This window comes from Arachis stenosperma, chromosome 4, assembly GCF_014773155.1.
Source record: "Arachis stenosperma cultivar V10309 chromosome 4, arast.V10309.gnm1.PFL2, whole genome shotgun sequence".
Taxonomy (NCBI): domain Eukaryota; kingdom Viridiplantae; phylum Streptophyta; class Magnoliopsida; order Fabales; family Fabaceae; genus Arachis; species Arachis stenosperma.
The window spans coordinates 130,168,946-130,192,310 of NC_080380.1; the positions used below are offsets into that span (position 1 = coordinate 130,168,946).

The window sequence follows — 23,365 nt, forward strand, 5'->3', positions numbered from 1 at the left end:
AAATAAGCAAAAGTATAACTCACATGCAAGCTATCACAGTATCATGATATGAGTAGCAATCATTTTTTTCCTAAAGAAAAAAATGATTTTATAATATTTGAGATCAGTAAAGATGAAATTCTGATATTATATTATATAATTATTTGTGTAAAAATTTTAAATCAATAAAATGAGACAGGTAAATAATTGATCTTTAATAATATTTAAATATGTATTGTTTCTTTTTTAGTGTTATGTAATTCTTCTTGTATAATTAGGGTATAACATAATTTTGATTTCTTAAAATGGTGTTAAGATTTTTTTTTTCTGCTGAAAAAAAAACTTGGGAATGCCACCTAACTTTTGTGTTTTACAACAATAAAAAGGAATTTTTTTTAATTAGTTAAAGAAAATAAAATAAATTATTTATTTATTTGCATTTACTATGTGATACTACTGCCACATATGTTTTAAGGTAGGGTAATGTATTTTTCTGATACATAGAAAGCATTTTCTTTTTCAGTGTACAAACAAAAAACAAAACCTAAAATATCTGTGAACCCAAAAAACACATGATTATTCCTTTGAGTCTTTTGACGAAAATAAAATAAAACAAAATAAATCCCATATTTCATTTGTTGATATACTACTTTCTTATTTCTCAAAACCCCGCTCCTGGTGGCTCCATACATTTTTAAATAAATTATATCTGTTAATTTTATATATATATATATATATATATATATATATATATATATATATATATTTTGGTTTAAAGATTGTTTTTTAATTTCCTTTTCAAACACTAGTTATGAAGGATTTGGAAAAAAAATACTAACAAGGTAAGAAGCAACAAAAGGATAACGGCAATATCAATATCAAGTGATGAACCTACCAAAAATAGAATCAATTTAGAGTTGGATATTTGACAAATTCTGGTTTTGTTAAACCATGGGTAGGAATGTTCAACAATATCCCAATAAATTAGGATAATCTCTAAGAAAATTTATATTCCTTAAATAAATTTAATGGGCTTGTCGTCACATTTATATCCTTAATTATTGAAACAATAATTTTAGACCACCAAATTTTATACGTAATCAAGTCCAATTAAATCAGGATATGCACGATTTTTTCTTTTTTATTTATTTTCTTTCTTTCTATCTTTCTTCTCCCTTTTTTAAATTTTTAAATTTTTTTTCTTCTCCTCCTCTACTTCCTCGTCTTATTAACATCATTAGCATCATTTTTTTCTTTTTCTTATACATTTTTTTGTTTTATTTATCTTCTTTATTTATTTATTTATTTCTATATTTTTAAAAATTTAATAAAAAAATAAAAAAAGCATAACAAAAAATGATAATAATAAAGAAAAAAATAATGCCAAAATATTTTAGATAAAACATAGAAGTGAAATAGAAATATTATCAAAATTTATTATATAAAACACGAAAATCTTACTATGATAAATACATAATTTAAATTATTTTTCACGTTACATTGAAAGATAGTTTATTGTGTAAGAGTCATGAATATATAACTCAATTTTAAAATAAATTTATTTAGATAAAATTATCTATTTTTAAATTTAAAGCATAAGAAGATACGAAAAATTTTGTATCAATAACAAAATATTAAAAAGAAGAATTAGAATATGTTCAGCGAAAGAAAAAGAAAATAAAATATGAAAAAAAAAACAGTAGAAGAAGACGATATATTATGAGAAATTTTAGTATATATCATAGTTAAAAATTTTAGGTGTTATTTTATTTTTGCTAATTTTTAATTAGTTAAAAATATTTTTGACATTGTTAAAAAAATTTTGTGTTTAAATTAAAAAATTTTTATGTTAAATTTAAAAAATTTCAGTGTTATTTTTTTTATAAATTCTATATAATTCACAGTCCATTTCTTTCTATTTTTTATTATCATCGTTTTCTTTTTTTTGTTTCACTTTTTTATTATGTTTTTTGTTTTCATCTTCTTACGAAGAATAAAAACAAAAAATAAAAGATAAAAAAATTATACAAAAAATAAAAAAATAAAAAATGCTACAACAACACCAGAAGAAAGAAGAGGAGAAGAAATGAAAAAACGTCGCAGTAGAAATAGAAAAAACGACGAGAAGGAAAAAAACAAAAAAAAAAAGAACGTAAAAAAAAAGTGCGTGATTTTTGTTAAAATTGGACTATTTTGATTGACAAAAATACTTATATGTATAATAAAATTTTTATTCTAATTTTTTTTGGTTGATTTTTGAATATATTAGATATAGTACTTAAAACAGTTAAAAGTTTATTATATTTTAATTTTTTTTACTAATTTAATTTCTATATGAATACTAATTAGATCCGTCCTAGCTGTCCATATTTTTAATTAATAATATCTATTTAATTCGGCCAGAAAATAAACTTTAATTTAAAATCTTCATATTTAATCGATCATAGTGTGGTTTAGAGATCAGAGAGATAATTAGAAAATTAATTATTAATATTAAGAATAAATAATTATTTTGGCATTCGAAAAATTTTGATATTGATAAAATAAATTCTAATTTTTTTTGATAAAATAAATTTCTAAATATTTGACAAAATGGTCTAAATATTTAGATAATAATTAGTTAATTTTATCAAATGAAGCTGATATTTAAGAGTTTATTTTGTTAAAAATAAAATTTAGAATTCATTTATTAAAATCAGAATCTTTCAATTACTCTAATGTTAATTTCATCCAATATGATTATTAATGAAAAAGAAGTTCAAAAAAAGTCACACTGGTATTATTAGTAAATCATTTAATTAAATATATGCTGCCATATTATTTTCTTTTTCCCTAATGATTTTCTCATCACTGGGTTTTGGGCCATTAAAATAATAATTGGTGGTAATCATTTTAGGTTCAGTGAGTATGGTCTCTTTGAATTTGTTAGTGGTGGTAGTTGTAAAAGCTTCATATTATTGAACTGAGTATATTATTTCCCATTAATACAATTTATTGTTTTATAGAATTATTAGAAATTTAACCCTAATAAAATAAGAGATCTACCTTGCTATCTACCGACTGGATCAAAATTTATTGGTAGTAAAAGTCATTTTACCATTCGAGTTAATAAAAATGAAGACATCGCATGGAGGAGGTTGATGAATGTAAATATATATATGATGGTGCTCGATATAGTTTTTGAGTTTTATTTTAATGTTTTGATATTGTGAAATATTTTATATAATTAATTAATTATATTTGTTTTAGATGATGATTTATATAATTAATATAAACAATAATTATTTTTATTAATATAATATTATATAATTAAATATACATATAAAATTATTTTATATTGATAATGTATCAAAATTAAATTATGTCTTTTTATTTGTTTCTTAGCTATATATAGTTATATACCAAAAGATAAAAAAAAAATTAATAAAAATAAGATGTATACAAGTATCCGGTTAGAGGAACGTATTATGAAATCTTATATTATCAATTACGGATATGGTCTTTTATGGTTTCGTGGATTTCAATAATCCTCACTTATGAGATAGTTTTTTAATATTAAATTAAACCATTCAATTCTAATATGATATATTCATTTATAATTTATTAAAATTTATCCGATTTAATATGTTTGGATTTTAGACTGCTAATAGATATATAATTTAACAACAAAAATAAATCAGATTGACTGATTATTTATTAATTTTTTTGGGATAAACTACTAAAAATATCTTCAAATTATTTTGTCAATAATAAAAGTATCCTTAAATTTTATTATCCGCACATTTTTTTAAATAATTTAAAAACATGTAAAAAATGATTAGCGATGATTAAAGAAATCAAGAAAAAAGTAAGTTAATTTAAGAATGTGTGATTTTCGTTACTTTTTAAATAATTTAAGAATACTTCTTATCATCAGTGACAAATTCTGAGGATATTTTTTATAATGATAAAATAATTCAGATATATATTTTTTTAGTTTATCCCTTATTTTTTTTTTCTATTTTGAATCATTATAAACTCAACCTTATCGAAATTCACTACGTTTTAGTAAGTAAAGGACTGAATTTAAAGTCCTATCTCAATCCAAGAGAAAAATGAAATATACTTTATAAGAATACCAATACTTCTCTTGTAAATATTTTCTCATGAATGAGTATAAAGACTTTATCACCATCTTTTAGTATAAAAAATTTAACCGTGATGAGCAGAAAAGGGTCATCTCTTACTCAAATGGGGCAAGTTTAATTTATTCAAAACCTTTTTCCTTTTCTAAATTACTTTATAATAAGTTTAGACGCAATCTTGTTTAAGTGTTTAAAGATTAAAGTGTCTTATTTGAATTAAAAAAAATTATTTAATTTTAATATAGTTTTATTGTGAGGTTAAAGTTAAATTATTAATAGAATATTTTACATAACAGTAGTACAAAGAACAATATTGATAATTTAGAGAACAAGTACAAATTTTAGAGGTATAAAATTAACTGTAAATGTATCAATACATTTATTTATCATTTTTCTTATAATTTAAATGAAATATTTTCTATAGAACTAAAGAGAATGATAAATAAATGTATGGGTTAAGTACTGAAATCGTCCCTAAGGTAAGGGGCAAAAATCAAATTCGTTCCCGACCTTTTTTTGTTATTAAAATCATCCTGAACGCTGAGAAACACTTTAAAATCATCCTTCCCTGCTTAAAACAAATTTTTTGAACACTTTTACCCTTGTAGCCGTTAGTCTGTTGCAGCTTTTAAAGAATAAAATTAATTTATTTGTTTATTTATTTATTTTTATAAAATCGTGGTTTGGGGAGGGTTGGGATTAAATCAGAGCTGTCATCCCTAACCAAAGAAGCAGAGTAGCAGATAGGGCTTGCGAAGGTGAGTGGAGCCATGGCTGCCGAGAGCTCACGGTCGTGTCGGAGTAGGTCGTCTGCGCAGAAAAGGGAGCTCGTGTGTCGACATGGGGAGAGACTCGTGCTTAGAGTTTCGGGAACGAGGAACAACCTTGGGCGACGATTTTGGGGGTGTGTCTACTATGAGGTTAGGGATTTAAGTTTCTTTAGGTGGGTGATGGCAATGTATTGTTTGTTCTGGGTACTGACTCTGGTGGGTTGCTGCAGATCCAAGAGGAGTGTGATTTCTTCCGATGGGCAGACCCAGAAGCAGACAGTGACGATCCTCATGTTGCAAGGATAAAGAGGAAAGTTGCGACCATGAAAGCAAAAGTGAGGGACATTGAGTGGAAGTTCAAGGTTGCTGCAGTGTTAGATATTTTTGGGTGGGTGGTGTTATTTTGCTTCTGATGATAGATTTGGTTTAATCAGAAGCAGCGGGTAGCATGTGTGACGCCGTTGAAGTATGGTTGATGAAATTAGGGGAGAATTTAGGGTGCAGTTTGGATTTGTTTGATTGGGTCTGAGTTATATAAATTGAGTTGTACTGAGTGTTGAATGAACATGTGGGTTTGGTTGAGGTTTTTTGTGATTAACTATGTGAGTGAAATGATGTCCTTGTAATTTGACAATTAATTGGAAACAAAAATTTATATGTTAGCTTGAAAATTGTGATTGATGAGTTATGTTAATCAACTTTACAGCATATCAACTTAAAGGTGAAAATTCATTAAACAGAACCAGAATAATATTAGACAGAACACAACTTTGTGTAATTGATTAATAAGCATAGCAAAATAATACCAAAAGGTAGAAACTTCAGTCACCATGAAATAAAATTGTGTAACATTACAATAATTGTTTGAATAAAGGAGAAAAGCTTCAATATCCAAAATTTAAATATATGTATCAACCAATATATTTATCAACCAATTTATTTATCAAACATGATATTTATCAAACAATATATTTATCAAACAATATATTATCAACCAATTTACCTTCTGCTGACATGAAGGTTGTTTTCTCAATGATCTCAACTCCAAAATCATCAATTAGTAGCCGAAGAAATCACTTCCAGGTGTCTTTAGTATCTGCCTCCACAACGGCATACGCGATTGGAAGCATTTGATCATTAGGATCCCACCCTATCGCTGTCAAAAACTGTCCTCCTTGAGGTGTCTTTAGAAAACACCCATCCAATCCCACAAACTTTTTACACTGTAGGAAGCTCTTCTTGCAAGCAGCTAGACACACATATACCCTTTGAAATATGCAATAATTGTTTAATCCCTGGTGCTGGTCCTCAACCTCGAAATCAGAGGACCTCTGGACCTTGAGCGTGACTGATGACCCTGGATTAGCCCGTAACAACTCCTAGCAGTAGTCAGCAATCCTTTTGTACTGCTTCCGGTAAGCTCCCTGAATCTCATCCAATGCAGCTTGTCTAGACCTAGCTGCCATTAAAATTGTTACTGTCAAATTTCATTTCCTTTGTGCCTTGTTGACTAGGTCCTTCATCTTCAACTTTGGGTTACCTTCCACTTTCTTCCTAAATGTCCTACTCAGCCAACCAGTATGCAGTTTTTCTACCCTGTGTGACTGGCCACAGGTATGCTTAAGGTTCATTGATCTAAGCTACCAAGTCTCTTCCTCACTCATTTTTGCTGCGTATAACCAAAACGGACAACCTTCTTGACAAACAGCCCTCACTCTCACCAAGTCAAGCTTGGCATACCTCACTCCCCTTCTTGTTTGCACTGCATAAGCTGTAACAGTGTCCTTGAATTCCTCCCTTGAAGCATATACAGTTCCAACTTCTCATTTGTAACTTGTCATGTCTTTCACATCTCTATGTATTGGATATCGATTAGCTTCATGGTTATCATCATCCTCATTGTCCTCTTTCTCTGAACCACCACCCACTTCATAATCCACATCAACTTCATCACTATTGAACCCTTCCTCATCACTGAAATCACCTCCTGCAATCCCTTTTCCTTTATCAACCCGATTACCATAAGTCTTACCTCGTACTTCATCAAATCCGCTCTCATCATCGTACTCCTCTTCACTGTCTGTAAACATCACATCATCTGCACTGTCAACCTCATCAATAGATGGAATGAAATTCCCATCATCGCTATCATCGTCACTATTCGATTTAATCTGTTCTTTCGGGTTCAATTTATCTCCTTCATCAACCTTCTCCACATTATCCATTTCCACCTCCTGACCCTGTTCACCCTGAAATACCACTAACTCCTTCTCATTATGTACCTCTTCATCATTGCCCCTCTCCATCTCCTGACCTTGTTCACTCTGGCCTCCAACATCAAGAAATCCTACTTCAAAAAATTCTTCAGCATCCTCAACCTTATGGACCACATAAAGCTCAACATGACCCCTCTTCTCTGCTATTTTACACATCTCAATGGCATCTCTGTCTCCATCAAATAACTTCAGATCCTTCTCTAACCATTTAGAACTTGGGTCCTTATACCAAAAACCTGAAATCTTTTCCTTTGTGTACCTAAATTGTCCCACCTCAGCATATACCTCAAAAACAGGCCAACAATCCATATCAATATCTTCGATCACTGTCCTTTCTCCCCATATATACTCCAATGTACCATTGTCATATCCAAATCTACCACCATGGTAGACACTTAGGTTAAAGGTTTCCATCACCTAAAACCTACAAACATAAATCACACCCAAATCTCATTTGTAAACCAACGAATACCCATGAGTGATTATGTAGTTCAAGCTCAAAAAAACCGAAACAAATGCTGCACACGTACCTGATTCGAGATGACTGCCACGAGAACGAGCTCCTCTCACACTCCTTCCCACGCAATGCAAATGCAGTGACGCTACTAAATCAGGCCAGCTATCACTCTGTTAGGGCATCATTGAAGGTGAATGATCAGTTTTCCTTGGGGTAACGTTACTCAGAGAAGGAACCCCTTTCGCGGGAATAAAACACCAAGCGTCAATGGGTCCAGGGGCAAAATTGTAATTAAAATTTTTTTAATGCACTTGAGGATGATTTTAAAGTGTTTCTGAGCATTCGGAATGATTTTAATAGCAAAAAAATATTGGGGACGAATTTGATTTTTGCCCCTTACCTTAGGGACAATTTCAGTACTTAACCCTAAATGTATTGATGCATCCACAGTTGATTTTGTACCTCTCGAGCTTGTACTTATTCTCCATATTATCAATCTTGTTCTTGTACTGCTGTTATGTAAGACATTCCGTTAATTATTTAACTTTGACCTCACGGTAGAACTACATTGAAGATAAATAAAACTTTTTTAGATTCAAATAGGACACTTTAAATGTTAAGAACCAAAATAGGATTACACCTAAAAGTAGGGGACCAATTTAGTACTTTACCCTTATAAATTTAACGAGTGACACTATATGTCCTAGGGGTGTACATGGGTCGGATGAAATTGAGTTTGCTTAGATCCGAATTTGGCCCTAAATAATGATCGAGTCTATTTTTGAAATCCTTATCCGTTTCTAACCCCATGAAATCTTACTACTTTTGGGTCACGTTAAAACCAGGTCTAAATCGGTAAAATTTGGATCTTGATAAATTTTATGTCAAAAAATTATGATTCACTTATTTACAAAGAAAAAAAATACTTATTATCGAGAAGTTGATATCCATATTTGAACTTGAATTTGTCCATAAATTCTAATTTCATGCTTCTTTGATTTATTTTTTAATTCAACTTATAATTAATATAACATAATATTGGAATTAATTTAAAACATATATACTTTTTTTAGTCCTTTTAGGATGCATATGGGTCGGGTAAAGTCAGGTTTGCCTTGACTCGAACCCACTCCTAAATAATGACCGAATCTATTTTTGAGATCCTTATCCGATCCTATACCAGTATACCCGGTGAAATCACACCAAATTAATCCCCAAAGTGTTCGGATCCGAGTTGGGTCTTCGGATCGGGGCGAACCAGACCATGTACACCCCTAATATGTACAATTATTTTTATAACTAAATCTAATCAAATTGGTGCAAAGTTTAACAAAAAAAAGGTGTACATACATTATTACTCTTTTTTTTGTACTTTTCACATCACATAAATTTTTTTTTTGAACGAAAGGAGCTCAACACACAAGTGGAGCAAAGGACAGAAACCAAAAGAAACTAGAAATGAAAAGTACCCACCCAACAACTTTGCAAGCTAAACAATCTCCTTGTCATCTTCGGCACTGCCATCAACAACAAAAGGGATCCTCCCTCCTCCACTCTTGATAACTAATGCTAGACAAGTTAACAACTTCTGCCACCTCTTTGGCTTTATTCTAAAATATCCTCCTATTTCTTTCAATCCAGATGTTCCAAACTATAGTAAAGAAGGATATATACCATTTTTTGCACTCCTCCTTTCTACAAGTTGCGCCTGTCCAGCTTTGAAAATGGTCCTTCAAAGTACCCAGGACGCACCAATTCCTGTCAAGAGGAGATAACCAAGCGCACCATACCTGCCAAGAAAACTCACATGCAAGGAATAAATGATGGACATTTTCTACATCCGTATTACATAGGGCGCACATATTATCCTCATTATTAACTATCCCAAGCCGACACAATCTCTCTTTTGTATTCACCCTCCCTACTAAGGCAAACCAAACAAGCAACTCCACCCTTGGAGGAACTAGTCCTTTCCAGATGGTCTTGGTGAAACTAAAACTGGTTACGTGCACCGGAAGCGTTTCTTCCTGCAATACCTGCACAAATGAGTTAGTGGAAAATACACATTGTCTATCAAACTTCCACACCACTCTATCCTCTCTGTCAGCTGCTAACTTAACTAGTCTCAAAGTGTCATGTAATTGATTCACAATTTCCAATTCCCAATGAAATAACACACGCCTCCATTGAAAATTTCAGATCAACTCTAACCCATCCCAGAACCCACAATCCCCTATGACAGCTCCTTTTTGGTTTGAAACCGAGAAGAGTCTTGGAAACCTATCCTTTAGAGCACCACAGTATAGCTAGACATCCTCTCAGAATCTAGTTCTTCGACCATCACCAACTTCCATGGTCAGCCTTGTTATCATCTTATCTCTTACATGCTGCTCCTTTATCTGTAATTGTCAGATATCATTCCATGGACCCCCTCTAGTCGGTAATTTTTGAGTGGAGAGAAGCTCGTCGGGGTTGAGTTTATTACACGAACATACCACTTTTTTCCACAACAGACAATCCTCCTTGGAAAACCTCCACCACCACTTGAATAACAGTGCTGTATTCCGAACCATTGCATCACCAACTCCTAGATCCCCTAGCTTTTTTTGGGCCTGAACCAATTCCCATTTAACCAAAGATTGGAGAGCACAAAAATTTATTGATATATCACAAAATTTTCAAAACATAACACAAAAAATTTTGCACATAACACAAATTTGTCGATATAGCAAACAAATTTTTGTACATAATATACAAATTTTTTCTGTAAATATATTTTGTTAGTTGTGTGAGTTAATATTTTATGTATATAGTCTTTTAAAAAATTTTATACTATACATTAAAATTTTATGCTATGCACTAAAATTTATGTATTGTGTGTATTTTATTGATATAGAACACATATTTTTACATATAACACAATTTTTTTATTGTGAATATATTTTATTAGTTGAATGAGCCAATATTTTAAATATGTAATCTTTTAAAAATTTATGTGCTATATATCAAAATTTCTATATTATATACTAAAATTTTTATATTATACAATAAAATTATGTGTTATGCGTATTTTATTAGTACGTATATAAATTTTTGTATTTAACATAAATTTTTGTTGTAAATATATATTAGAAAAATTATTTAGATGTTATGCGTATTTTATTAGTTAAAAAAAAAAAGAGAAAAGGTATCCACTTATGTCCGAAAGAAAAGAAAAAGTATACCTAACTGTATTTAAAAAAAAAAGGATCACACGAGAACTTAATTAAAAAATATGGAAAAGTCTAGGGGCCAGCAGTTTTATTAAATTTTGACTCGCATGTAACCAACAGAGAAAGGTGAGCCATTGGATGAAATTTCACACCAATCTCACACCATCAAATCATCATTGATAGTTAGTTGATGACTAACAATCACAAAAATTACTGACTCCCTAACATTGCTCAAAAAATATACTTAGACGCCTGACACGCTTGAAAAAATTATTTAATCGGCTAACAAACATAGCGCGAGGAAATGTTCTATTTTATTTTATTTCTTATTAATTGAACTAAAAATTATTCATCTATTTAAGTTTTATTTAAAAATTTATATTCTAAAAAAAATCATACTGATAAGAATTTGTAATTTCTAAAAAAAATCATACTGATAATTTCTAACTACCCACAAAATAGTTAAAATTTACATCTTCAAATACAGTTAGAAATTATCGTTAGTTCGTTACTATTCTCTTCTTGCTTTTTTTCCTTCTTATATCTATTTCAAACAAAACATTTAAACATTAGCAAACAAAAGATTTTGGCGATGCTTCTTTTCTCTCAAGCAGTTAATTAATTAAAGACTTAATTACGAGAGAAACAAAGCTAGGTGACAATTTGAATATGGAACTGTACATAAAAGTCAAAACTAGTATACTATAAAGTGAAACTAAAAAGATGTATGTGTCGCTGTTCTTGTGCTACTCCGGTACTACCTTAATACGTACTAATAAATTGGGTTGGAAAACTATGAATAATAATGTGATTATGAAGGATGCTGGTAGGTAGCAAATCAAATCCAATTGAGCTTCAATGTCATGAACCTGGGAGTTAGAGTTGTAGACTAAAGTCCTCAACTATTGTTTCTTTTTAAAAAGTCATGTGAGGCAGTCAATTTTTTTTTTACTATTTTTTTAATTTATTTTGTTTATTTTACAATAGAAATATTAAATTATATATTTTTAATCTTAAATTTTAAATTATAAACTTAATTCTTAAGTCCTTAAAAAAATTTATAGTTTAAAAATTAATTAATAGTGATTAAATAAAAAAATATATATATATTTGAGAAAATTTCACTCCTCTCCCCTGCGAGATGCTAAAATGACACTCCCCTCCCCTCTATTTTATAAATGTACATTCTCCTCTCTTCTAACCTTTAAAAATCTCTTCTTTAGTCCATTTTAAACCTTTTGTGTTAACTAATGTTAACTTTATCCATTTTTTAAGAAAAAATGAATTATTTCTAAAAAAAATACTCATAAGCAAAAATTTTATTTTTTATCATTAAATTTTGCTTACCAAAATACTTTTAAATAAATTATTCTTTTATTGATTAAATTGTATTTTGCTTACCAAAATTCTTTATAGTTAAAAAATTAATTAATAGTAATTAAATAAAAATTAATTTTTTGTATATACTTTTTTTTAAATTGACTTACATTATTCATATACTAATGTGCCTTATTTTGGGTTAATATTCAAATTCGTTTTTGAAAGATATTCCGTTTTTTAAATTGATTTTCGAAAAATTTTGTTATTCATATTATATTAATACTAACAATGAGTTATAATTCAAATAGCATAGTTTCTCTATACTCATTTAAAAGTTGTAGATTCAAATTTCATTTCTAACTTTAGAATAACTTGTTTTATGGTTATAATTGGTTAATCAATTATTTTATGGTATATAATATTAACTTGTCACATGATCATATCACGTGATAAATAATATGATATATCATTATTTAATTTATAAAATTATTAATTGATCTTATAATTATATTTTTCAAATACTAATATAATTAACAAAATTCTCAAAGATTAATTTAAAAAGTGAATTATCTTTAATTTCAGCGACGAATCTGAGGATTAACTCCACCTAATAATGTAAATAATTAGTGTTACTTGATATAATATGATTTGACTATTGAATGAAGTGATGATCAGTTAGTCACTGGCATGCATCACGTACTACAATACTATTTACTCACATATTATTTCATATATTATTATTATTATTATTATTATTATTATTATTATTGAAAGAGAATTAAATTGATTTCTGGAATTGATTAATTGACTTATTTTTAGTCTCTAAAATAAAATGTCATAAATTAAATCAATCCATGCACCAATCTCACTTATTTTTGCTTTTAAAAGTTTAAAATTCTCAAAAAAATTAAAAAACAACTAATTTTTTATTTTTACATATTTTAAATACAAATATTTTAATATTTTAATTTTGATATAAATTTATTTTATAATAATTTAATATTAATAATTTTTATAATGTATACATAACTACGTTATTTTCATAAAAAAATTATATAATTGATTAAAAGAACATTTCTTTCGAATTCCAAAAACACATTTAATAGAAACTAAAAATTTGTTTAAATTTATTTTTTAATATTTTTTAAAAATTAATAAATTAACAAAAGGGTAAAATATCATCGTAATTCTCAATATTTTGTTGAAATCAAAATCATTCCTAATGTTACATAAAATTTTTAAAATGGTCTTTTTATTAAAAAATATTAATTTTTGGACAATACTATCCTATTAAAATATCTTATAGCATAATGATAATGAAAATCATTGTCATAAAATTATTTATTCAAAAAATTTAAACTAATAAATAAATACATATGAATGTTTATATCTAACATGTCATTCAATCAATAGCTTCTCTTATTGAATTTACATGAATTTTATGTAATCATTTTTTTTTAATATTTGTCTTGAAATGAAATTTTTCCTTGTAAGGAGGGATCTATTTATCCCGAACTTGACATGTGACATAATAACAGACACACCAACTGTAAAAATCTGTAGCTCGGTCAAAAAAAATTCAAAATTATTAAATAAAATAGCAATTTCAATTTACAAATATTTTTATATGTTACTTTCTTTAAAACATCGTACAAATATTCTAGAACCGATATCATAATTAATGTCGATCTTAATTAAATTGGATTAATTATCAGTTAGATAAAATATTAAATTGATCTTTTATATTTAGATGTATTATTATTTTAATCTTTAAAATTTAAAATGTTCTATTTAAATTCAAAAAAAATTATTTAGTTTTAACGTAGGATACTTAGTTAAATAATGAAATTAAATAAAACTTTTTTTAATTTAAATAAGATATTTTAAATTTTAAAGACTAAAATAAAATTATGTTCAAATATAAGAGACTAATTTAATAGTTTCCCCTTATTAATTTTACAAAAAATCGTAAAATTTGTGAGTAGAAAGTTATTATTTTGGTAATTTTTTTCTAAAGACAATTTTCAGCCCCTCGATCTTATTCACTACTTAGTATTTTCATGAATAAATCTTATCTATCCATTATTTTACCATATGATAAAATTACTTTAAGAACAACCTGAACCTAATACACAATTTCTGAACCTCGTAAATTTTTTTCTCTCTCCCTCTCTCTTCATTGCTGAACACACTCTCTCTAGCGCTTTCATTAATTAATTTTTACCTTAAAAGTTAACCAAGGTTAATTAGAGATAAGATTATTCACTAAAAAATAATTAGGATAATTAAATTTTAACATATCTCTTTTTCAATTCCAGCAAACTATATGATCTCTTTCTTCACCACTTTCTTAATTTCATCTCATTTCATCTAAATAAAATTAATAAGTGAGAAAAGAAAAAAGATAAAAAGAAAGAGAGACAAAGAGGCTGAAGCCTTAGTGAGGAAAAAGAGAGAGAATTAGCCTTATTTCATACAATTCTACATCACTAATTCAAGGATCATTTCTTCAAAAATCAAGCATTCTATCTCATACATTCACTCTTTCAAAATTCAGCAAGGTAAGTATAAGAACATCTCTAGTTTATCATCTTCTTTTTCGATTTTGAGAAGCTCTCAATAAGAGACCATATTGCTCTCTTTTTAATTTAGCTAGCCATCACTAAGAGCTACAAGAAACACGCATAAAAGGTCTCAAAATCAAGCTCAAGAGGATACAAGACATCCCATTTTTTCCCTCTATGTTTCGGCTATAATCACTCTAATTTTATTAATTAGAAAATTGTCCTTGCTTAGGAAATTCTTAGTGATTAACGTGTTCAAAGAGTAAATCAAGAAAAAGATAAGGTTAGAAATAGTTGTTTGATCTCTATGTTGAAAAGTAATGCTCATATTTTCTCTTAAAAGAGCTATGATGTGTATGTTTGTATGAAATTTTGATTAAATAATGAATTGTCTTTTTATGAATGCAATATATTCTTTAATTTATGTGAAAATTATAGCTATATGCCTAATGTATGAATGATGGCGGAATATGTAATGCACTTGGGGTTAAGGTTTCATTTTATAAAAGACACCAACAAATCATACAAGTCATAAGATAAAGTCTTAAGAAAGATAATTATGAGAAAGAGTAAAATATTTAGAAAAAAAATGGTCAAAAGAGGTTAAAAACATAAATTATAGCTCTAGAAAAAAAGTTTGATACACTAAAAATAGCACTTAAAAGATTTAGAAAACTAAGAGGGTTAAAAATATAATTCACAAGAATCAGGATAAAAAATTATGAATATAGAAGTCTTAAGGGGTAAATATATAATTATATGAAAAAATTGAATCAAGCCACGACTCACGTAGATAACCAGATTTCTATTTAAGTTTATAACATGACTAAGGTCATTCCACGACTCAAGCCATTCTACATAGAGATTCTCACCCTGAAGTTGTAGTTTTGGCCATAAGATTAGCTGCATTGTTGGTTGTTTTGGAAGTAACATGACACATTGACCTTGTAATTCCAATTCAAGTTCTTTTGAATCTTTATCTCCAAATTACGCTAAGATTCTTCGTATTCCATTTAGGGGTGTCCATGGGTCGGGTGAAACCGAGTTTGATGTGACTCAGACTTGTTTCGAAATATATATCGGACCTATTTATTAGACCCGAACTCGGCCCTAGACCCGATGAAACCTATACATTTTGGGCCACGATTATACCGGATAAAAACCGGATGAAAACCAGGCCATTAACATTACATTATCTTGATACCTTCTTATAAGATAGCATGTGAAAATATCTAAATTTCCAAGGCTCCAACTATTATTTGACATGGTAAAATTCACTTAGAAAAATAAGAACCGACTCTTCTTGAAAATTAAAGCATAATCATAATCAATACTAATATTGTATAATAACACCAAATATTTAAATCAATACAAATAACACAACATTATACATTAGTCTAAAATCTTATGCATTTTAAACATAAAACATTAACTTATAGTCTTATAATAACTAATAACACAAAATATTAAGGTTTACAATACTTAAATTCCACATAAGAATAGCCATCATCTATCACTAAAAACACAAAATATTAATTGTGTATGATGACCGGGCTACCGGACCGACTTCGGGTGACCCGAGTCATGGCCCGAACCCGACCCAAAATAATGACCGGGTCTATTTTTTAGACTCTTACTCTGTCCAAGACCCGATGAAATCACACCAACTTAAACCCTAAAATACTCGAAGCTGGACCGGGTCTTCAGGTTGAGACGGGCCATGCACACCCCTAATTCTATTAAGAAAGCATATAAATAATTTGTTTTATCGGTAACTTTTTGAAAAAGGCACTCCTAATTAAAAATTAAGCCCTTTCAAATAATATAAAATTCTACATGCAAAACACTAACATCATCAATCTTGCCTGTACAATCTTTCAACCAGCAATCTTTTAGGTTATAAATAATTTATCCAAAAATTAGTAGATTAATTAAGAATATTTTTACGTATTAACATTATAGTTAACTATATTTTATGAAAACAAAAATTCAATTTTTTATTATACGTATTATTTTATTAATGCATATAATGTAAATATAATGAATTGGATATTATTGTTTACCTCATTATATTCCATCAATTTTTTTAAGTGATTTAGAGTAAATTACCGTTTCTACTTATAAATATTCAGAACACTAATAAATTTACTCACGAAAAAATGAAATTGTCTTTATACTCATAAAAGATGGAATTTTGCTACAAAACTCATAAACCCTAAACAATTATTTAGAATTTTTAAACTGCCCTCTTTACCTATTTTAATTCATATTTAACCCTTCACCACCACCTCCTAATAGGCTGCACATGGATAAGATATTATCCGCGATAATTATCTGTATTCGATCCGCAATTTGCGGATATTATCTGATCTGCAAAGTCATTTGATCAAATCAGATCAAATTCGATTCGCAAAATAATCGGATCAGACCAAATCCGATCCGTACTTTAATAGGATCGGATAGCAAATATTGCACTGATACCCATGGATTCAAACCATAAATTTGCGAATATGCACCTTTAATAAATAAATAAATATATAATTGAAAAATATAAATACCTATAGTTAAGAAACCCTAATACGGAAACCCTTCATTCCTTTAAACGGTGTTGTTCCCCTCTCCCTCTCCTATGCTCGCCGCTCTTCTTCTCTCAAACTCAGAGCTCACTTCCGTCACCGGCGTTGTTCACCGTCTCCATCGTCGCATTATCGTCTCCTTCGTAGGTGGGTTCTTCGCCTCCTCCATTGTTGCGTCGTAGTCTCCTCCACAGTGGGTTCTTCGTCTCCTCCGTCAGGGCATTCGACCATTCGTTGTCTCCTCTGTCGGCAAGTTTGTCGTCTCCCCCATTGTCTTCTCATGCGTTCGTTTCCTCATCGCGTTCATCTTCTGATCGCGTATTCGTCGTCCTCTCCATCGACTCCGTCAGACCACGTCTCCTCCATCAGCTCTATCAGACCACGTCTCCATTGTCTTCATCACTAATTAGGTACTTAAGTTTAACAATTTGATATCAATGAGTTCTTTTTACTTTAATCCTTCATTAGGTAATATTTTGAGATCAATGATGCAGAATGATGAACAGAGTTGCAGAAGAGCAGAAGGTGATATATTAAGAATGAAAAATATTATTAGTGCATAAACTGATATGGTTTATTTAATTATAGGATTGTTTGGAAATTGACAAAGAGATATGTCAAATTAGAGCTTGCTATTTTAGTTTATTCATTTAGTGTGTTGTTTTAGTGTGCTATTTTATAAATTTTAGTGGAATGTTAAAAATTATCTTTGGCTGTTTTTAAAATTCAACTTATAGTTATACTCAGATCTTGTGTTATTATTTTTCTTTTGTTATTCAAGAGAACTTTGATTGACAATATTTTAGGAGTAAATAGATTTAAAAAAGAGAAAATAGGTTTTATTGACAATTTTTTATAGAAAAAAGGCTTTGATATATCCGATATCCGGTCTGCATAAGTGTGGATCGGATCCTACGCTAAAAATTACAGATATCGTATCCGATCTAATGGGCAGAGTGCGGATTGGATCGAATTTTTTGCCATATCTGATCTGATTAGATTTGTGTGCAGACCTACCTCCTAAATTCCCAACTCTTTACCATCACCATCATCCAAATCTATCATCATTAAAATCTCATCCCTAACTACCAATACTGGTATCGCCCCACCACCATCACCACTATAGTTGCTACCACTACACCTCCGCCACCACCAATAACTCAGACTTAGACAGTGTTGAGTTTAAAGATCTAAAATGTTGTTAAGATAATGAATAACTATTATTGGATTATTATCCAATTGTTTGTGTGATTTGTCTAATTTAGTATGTAGAAAACAAATAGAATTGAAACAGGCCCAAGAAACAATGACACAAATAGCATCTGACCCACACTCACACACAATCATGGCCCATGACTTACTTGCTACTTCACAAGTATTCACCATCTAAAACAAAAATTAGCCTCTAGCATATAAAAGAAAGAAAGCTATTGGCCCGAGATCATCACAAGCCCAAATGGTGGTCACACCCAAATCCATTCACTCAACTTGGTGATAACTAAAATTGAATGTCATTCCATTTGAATCAATTCACATCACACCACCGAAATCTAATATCTCTCTTCTCTCTTTTCTCTTTTCTTTCACATCACTGATGCGTGAGCATATTTTCTATCTTTTCCTAATGAATTTGCATCTAAATTGTTGAGTTTAATAAAGAATTAATTATTTTTTAGCCAATATGGATGCTACTTTGAGTCATTTGCAATTTTGTTTATTTTAGGTAGCATTCGATTGGATTTGATGGAGTTTTTGCAGCTCAAGAATCAAAAGAGATTGCAGCAAGGAGCAACGCATATGCGTGACTAACGCGTACGCGTGATTTGGAGCTTTCCACGGCGACGCGTGTGCGTGACTGACGCGGACGCGTGATTTGAAGAGTTGCTCAGTGACACGTGCACGTGATCGACGCGTCCGTGTGACTCGGGAAAAAGACTATCGCGACGCGTACGCGTGACTGACGCATATGCGTGACATGTGCCATGTACAAAAAATGCAGAAAACGCTGGGGGTGATTTTTGAGCCCTATTTTAGCACCCAAGTTAGGCGCGGATCCAGTGAAGCCGAGTGGTCTCCACGTTACAAAACGTGGAGTAGTTAGTTAATTCTGATTTAAATTCAAATTTGATTTTAAAATAGGAAAAGATATTATCTTAATTTTAGATTTTAGATTTTAAATTAATTAGGATTAGTTATAAAAAGGGGAGACTTCTCTTCTATTGGGGTTAGATTCCATTAGGGGATTCCATTAGGGAATTATATACAAATTTACATTCCACATTCTATGAGCAACTAATCCTCTATTGTTAAGGTTAGGAGCTCTATCTATTTGTATGGATTTATTCGTTTGATCTTTCTAATTTAATCCATGTTTTGATTTATATTTCAATAATTGTTTTCGCTCTTTATTTTATGAATTTGGGTGGAACGGAAGTATGATCCATGTTCTAATTGAGTTCTTGTAAAACTTGGAAAAGCTCTTTACTTGAACAATAGCTTGAAAACATATTCTCCTAAATTTTAATTATCTGGATTTAACGGGATATGTGACATATAATCCCCTTATTTTTGGATAATTAGGATTTTTGTGGCATATAAACTGGAATTTGATCATTACCTTCTAATTGGATTTAATTGACCAAGGAATTGGCAGTTAATGAATTTTAGAGGAGACTAAGAATGTCTAAGAAATTAGGGTCTAGTCACATATAGTTTGCCATGAATTAAAGAAAAATAGATTTTAATAAAATTAAAAATAAAACGCCTAATCTAAGCAATCAAACAACTGATAGTTGTTAATCACTATCAATCCCCGGCAACGGCGCCAAAAATTTGGTGCGGTATTTGTAACCCACTAACTTACCGGCAAGTGCACCGAGTCGTACCAAGTAATACCTTACGTAAGTAAGGGTCGATCCCGCGAGGATTGATGGATTAAGCAACAATAGCGTTTGAAAGGAATAGTTAGGCAAGCAGAAAATAGTGTTGGAAGTTCAAAGAGCATTAAACAGTAAATTAAGAATTTTAGAAAGCCAGCAGCAATGAGTTAGGAATAAAATATTGAGAAAGCAGTTAAGGCTTCAGAGTTATCTATTTTTCCGGATTTACTCTTCTTACTAACTAATTTAATCATGTATGATTTAATTCATGGCAAACTATATGTGACTAGACCCTAATTCCTTAGACCTTCCTAGTCTCCTCTAAAATTCATTAACTGCCAATTCCTTGGTCAATTAAATCCAATTAGAAGGTAATGATCAAATTCCAGTTTATATGCCATAAAAATCCTAATTATCCAAAAATAAGGGGATTATATGTCACGTAGCCCATTAAATCCAGATAATTAAAATTAGGAGAATATGTTTTCAAGCTGTTGTTCAAGTAAAGAGCTTTTCCAAATTTTACAAGAACTCAATTAGAACATGGGTCATACTTCCGTTCCACCCAAATTCATAAAATAAAGAGCGAAAATAATTATTGAAATATAAATCAAAACATAGATTAAATTAGAAAGATCAAACGAATAAATCCATACAAATAGACAGAGTTCCTAACCTTAACAATGGAGGATTAGTTGCTCATGGAATGCGGAATGTAAATTTGTATATAATTCACTAATGGAATCCCCCTAATGGAATCTAACCCCAATAGAAGAGAAGTCTCCCCTTTTATAACTAATCCTAATTAATTTAAAATCTAAAATCTAAAATTAAGATAATAACTTTTCCTATTTTAAAATCAAATTTGAATTTAAATCAGAATTAACTAACTACTCTGTGTTTTGTAACGTAGAGACCACTTGGCTTCATTGGATCCGCGCCTAACTTGGGTGCTAAAATGGGGCTCAGAAATTACCCCCAGCAATTTCTGCGTTTTCTGCACGTGGCGCATGTCATGCGTACGCGTCAGTCACGCGTACGCGTCGATGGTCTTTTTCCCGAGTCACGCGCACGCGTCGATCACGCGCACGCGTCGCTGAGCAAATCTTCAAATCACGCGTCCGCGTCAGTCACGCGCACGCGTCGCCATGAAAAGCTCCAAATCACGTGTATGCGTCGCTGCCATCTCTTTTGATTCTTGAGCTGCAAAAACTCCATCAAATCCAGTCGAATACTACCTAAAATAAACAAAATTGCAAATGACTCAAAGTAGCATCTATATTGGATAAAAGATAATTAATTCTTTATTAAACTCAACAATTTAAATTCAAATTCACTAGGAAAAGATAGAAAAGATGCTCACGCATCAATCACATCACGTGAACTCTTTGAAACAAGAAGAAAGAAAAATTTTTTTTACCTAAGGCGAAATCAAATATCAAAAACAAAGTTTTCAATTTCAATCAAGAAGAGAAGGTCAAAGAGACTATAAAAAAAAGGCAAAATCAAATCAGAAGCACAAATCACAAAAAATATTTCCACAATTGTGCTTTAGTAAAGCTCGATGAAGAAATCTCCTCTTTACAAGCACAGAAGTGGAAAACTAAAGAAATAAAAAATGATAAAGCTCTGTTGTGAATCAACGCTCAAGAATCTGACTTGGAGCCAAAGCAAGAATACACTGTTCAGATTCAAGAGGCAAGATGAAAAAGATTGAAAGAAAAGATTGAAGGTATGGTTGCATGTTTAATTCAATCACTGCTTCTACCATCTCTTGCCTTTGTCACACCGCTGCTATGTCTGATTTTTGGGAGAAGAAGACCAACAAGTGCTGAAGCAAGGTTTCAAACCCTGGAAGCATCATTCCTCTATTAAAGGGATGGACAGCCAAAGATTGGAGTAAGGAGTAAGAGCACAACCGTTTGGGTTTCCATAGCTCACTGAGTTGTTTATTCTTCTCCTTCATGGTTTTCATTGAGTACTTTTTCTCAATTTAGTCTTTCTTTGTTTCAATGGTAAAAAGAAAAATGAGGAGATTTGTAAGTAAAAGTCATTGAGAGAAAAAAGGCAGAGAGTTAGACTTGGAGAAAAAGCCATATTATTCCAGAAATTCTTTGTAAGTTTTTCTGTTTTGTTGTCATGATCCTGAGGGGATTCCCTTACAAGTTAGGTTAGCACTTTGCAGTTGAAAAGTTAGGGTAAGTTTCTAGTCAAGTCTAGTTTGGGTTAGAAACTGAATTTGTCCCAGATAGGATTGATTAGAAACCTAGGAAGAATTGGTGAATGTAATTCTGTTGAAAGATAGTGAAATTTCGCCACTATTGGGATGGAGTCTGGATATAGGCTACATTGCGCTGAATAGCTGAACCAGGATACATTTGTATGTCATTATCCTTTCTCTTCTCTATTTCTGGTTCTGCATTATAGGAGACAAAACTGAAGTATCTCCTGATTTAACTATTCAGCACCACTTCTTCATAACACAGCTTGCACGTAACTCTGTTCTGGCTCCTACCTCGTTAAAAGACAAAACTATAGTCTCTCCTATTTTCTACTCAAAGTATCTTAACTGAACTCAAGGTTGAAACCAAAATCAAAAGGAAGCCAAGAATCAACCCCCTTCTTTTAGCCACTGATAACCATCAATTGGTACCAGAGCTTGGTCTCAAAGAGATAAAGCTTCACAGCTTGGAGAAATGATCTTGGTGGCGAACAATGCTGGTTCCAACACGGTGGCTTACACACTGACAGAAAGACAATCCAACAATAGACCTCTATTCTTCAATGGAAAAAACTACAACTACTGGAAAGAAAGAATGAAGATCTTTGTTCAATTGGTGGATTACAACGTCTAGAAGATAATCATGAATGGTTCTCAAATCCCTACTAAAACTGCTGCTAATAGTGTTGTTACTCCTTAAACCAAAGCAGAGTAGAATGAAGATGACAAGAAAAAGGTTGAAATCAATGCTAAGGCACTCAACATGCACTACAAGGGAGGCACAAAATACTAGCGCTTTTTTTAATGATTAGTGGCAAAAATCAAAGGCCGGGGGCTTTCTGGACCGCCACGGTTTTGGGTGCGGGGATTAGATTTGGTGGCGGTTTTCATTAACCACTGGTATAACTGCTGCTAAATCAATATTTTACGGCAATCATTCAGAAAACCGCCGCCAAACGCTAGTGACACAATTTACAGCATGTTCAC

General features: G+C 30.6%; 1 protein-coding gene across 1 annotated transcript; it reads left to right on the plus strand.

The window, feature by feature from the left end:
• The first annotated feature begins 4,873 nt into the window (after window positions 1–4,873).
• On the plus strand, window positions 4,874–5,286 carry LOC130975517 (uncharacterized). Its single transcript, XM_057900304.1, has 2 exons — window positions 4,874–5,023; window positions 5,104–5,286. The coding sequence occupies exons 1-2, from the start codon at window positions 4,874–4,876 to the stop codon at window positions 5,284–5,286; spliced, it is 333 nt and encodes a 110-aa protein (XP_057756287.1).
• Window positions 5,287–23,365: the final 18,079 nt, after the last annotated feature.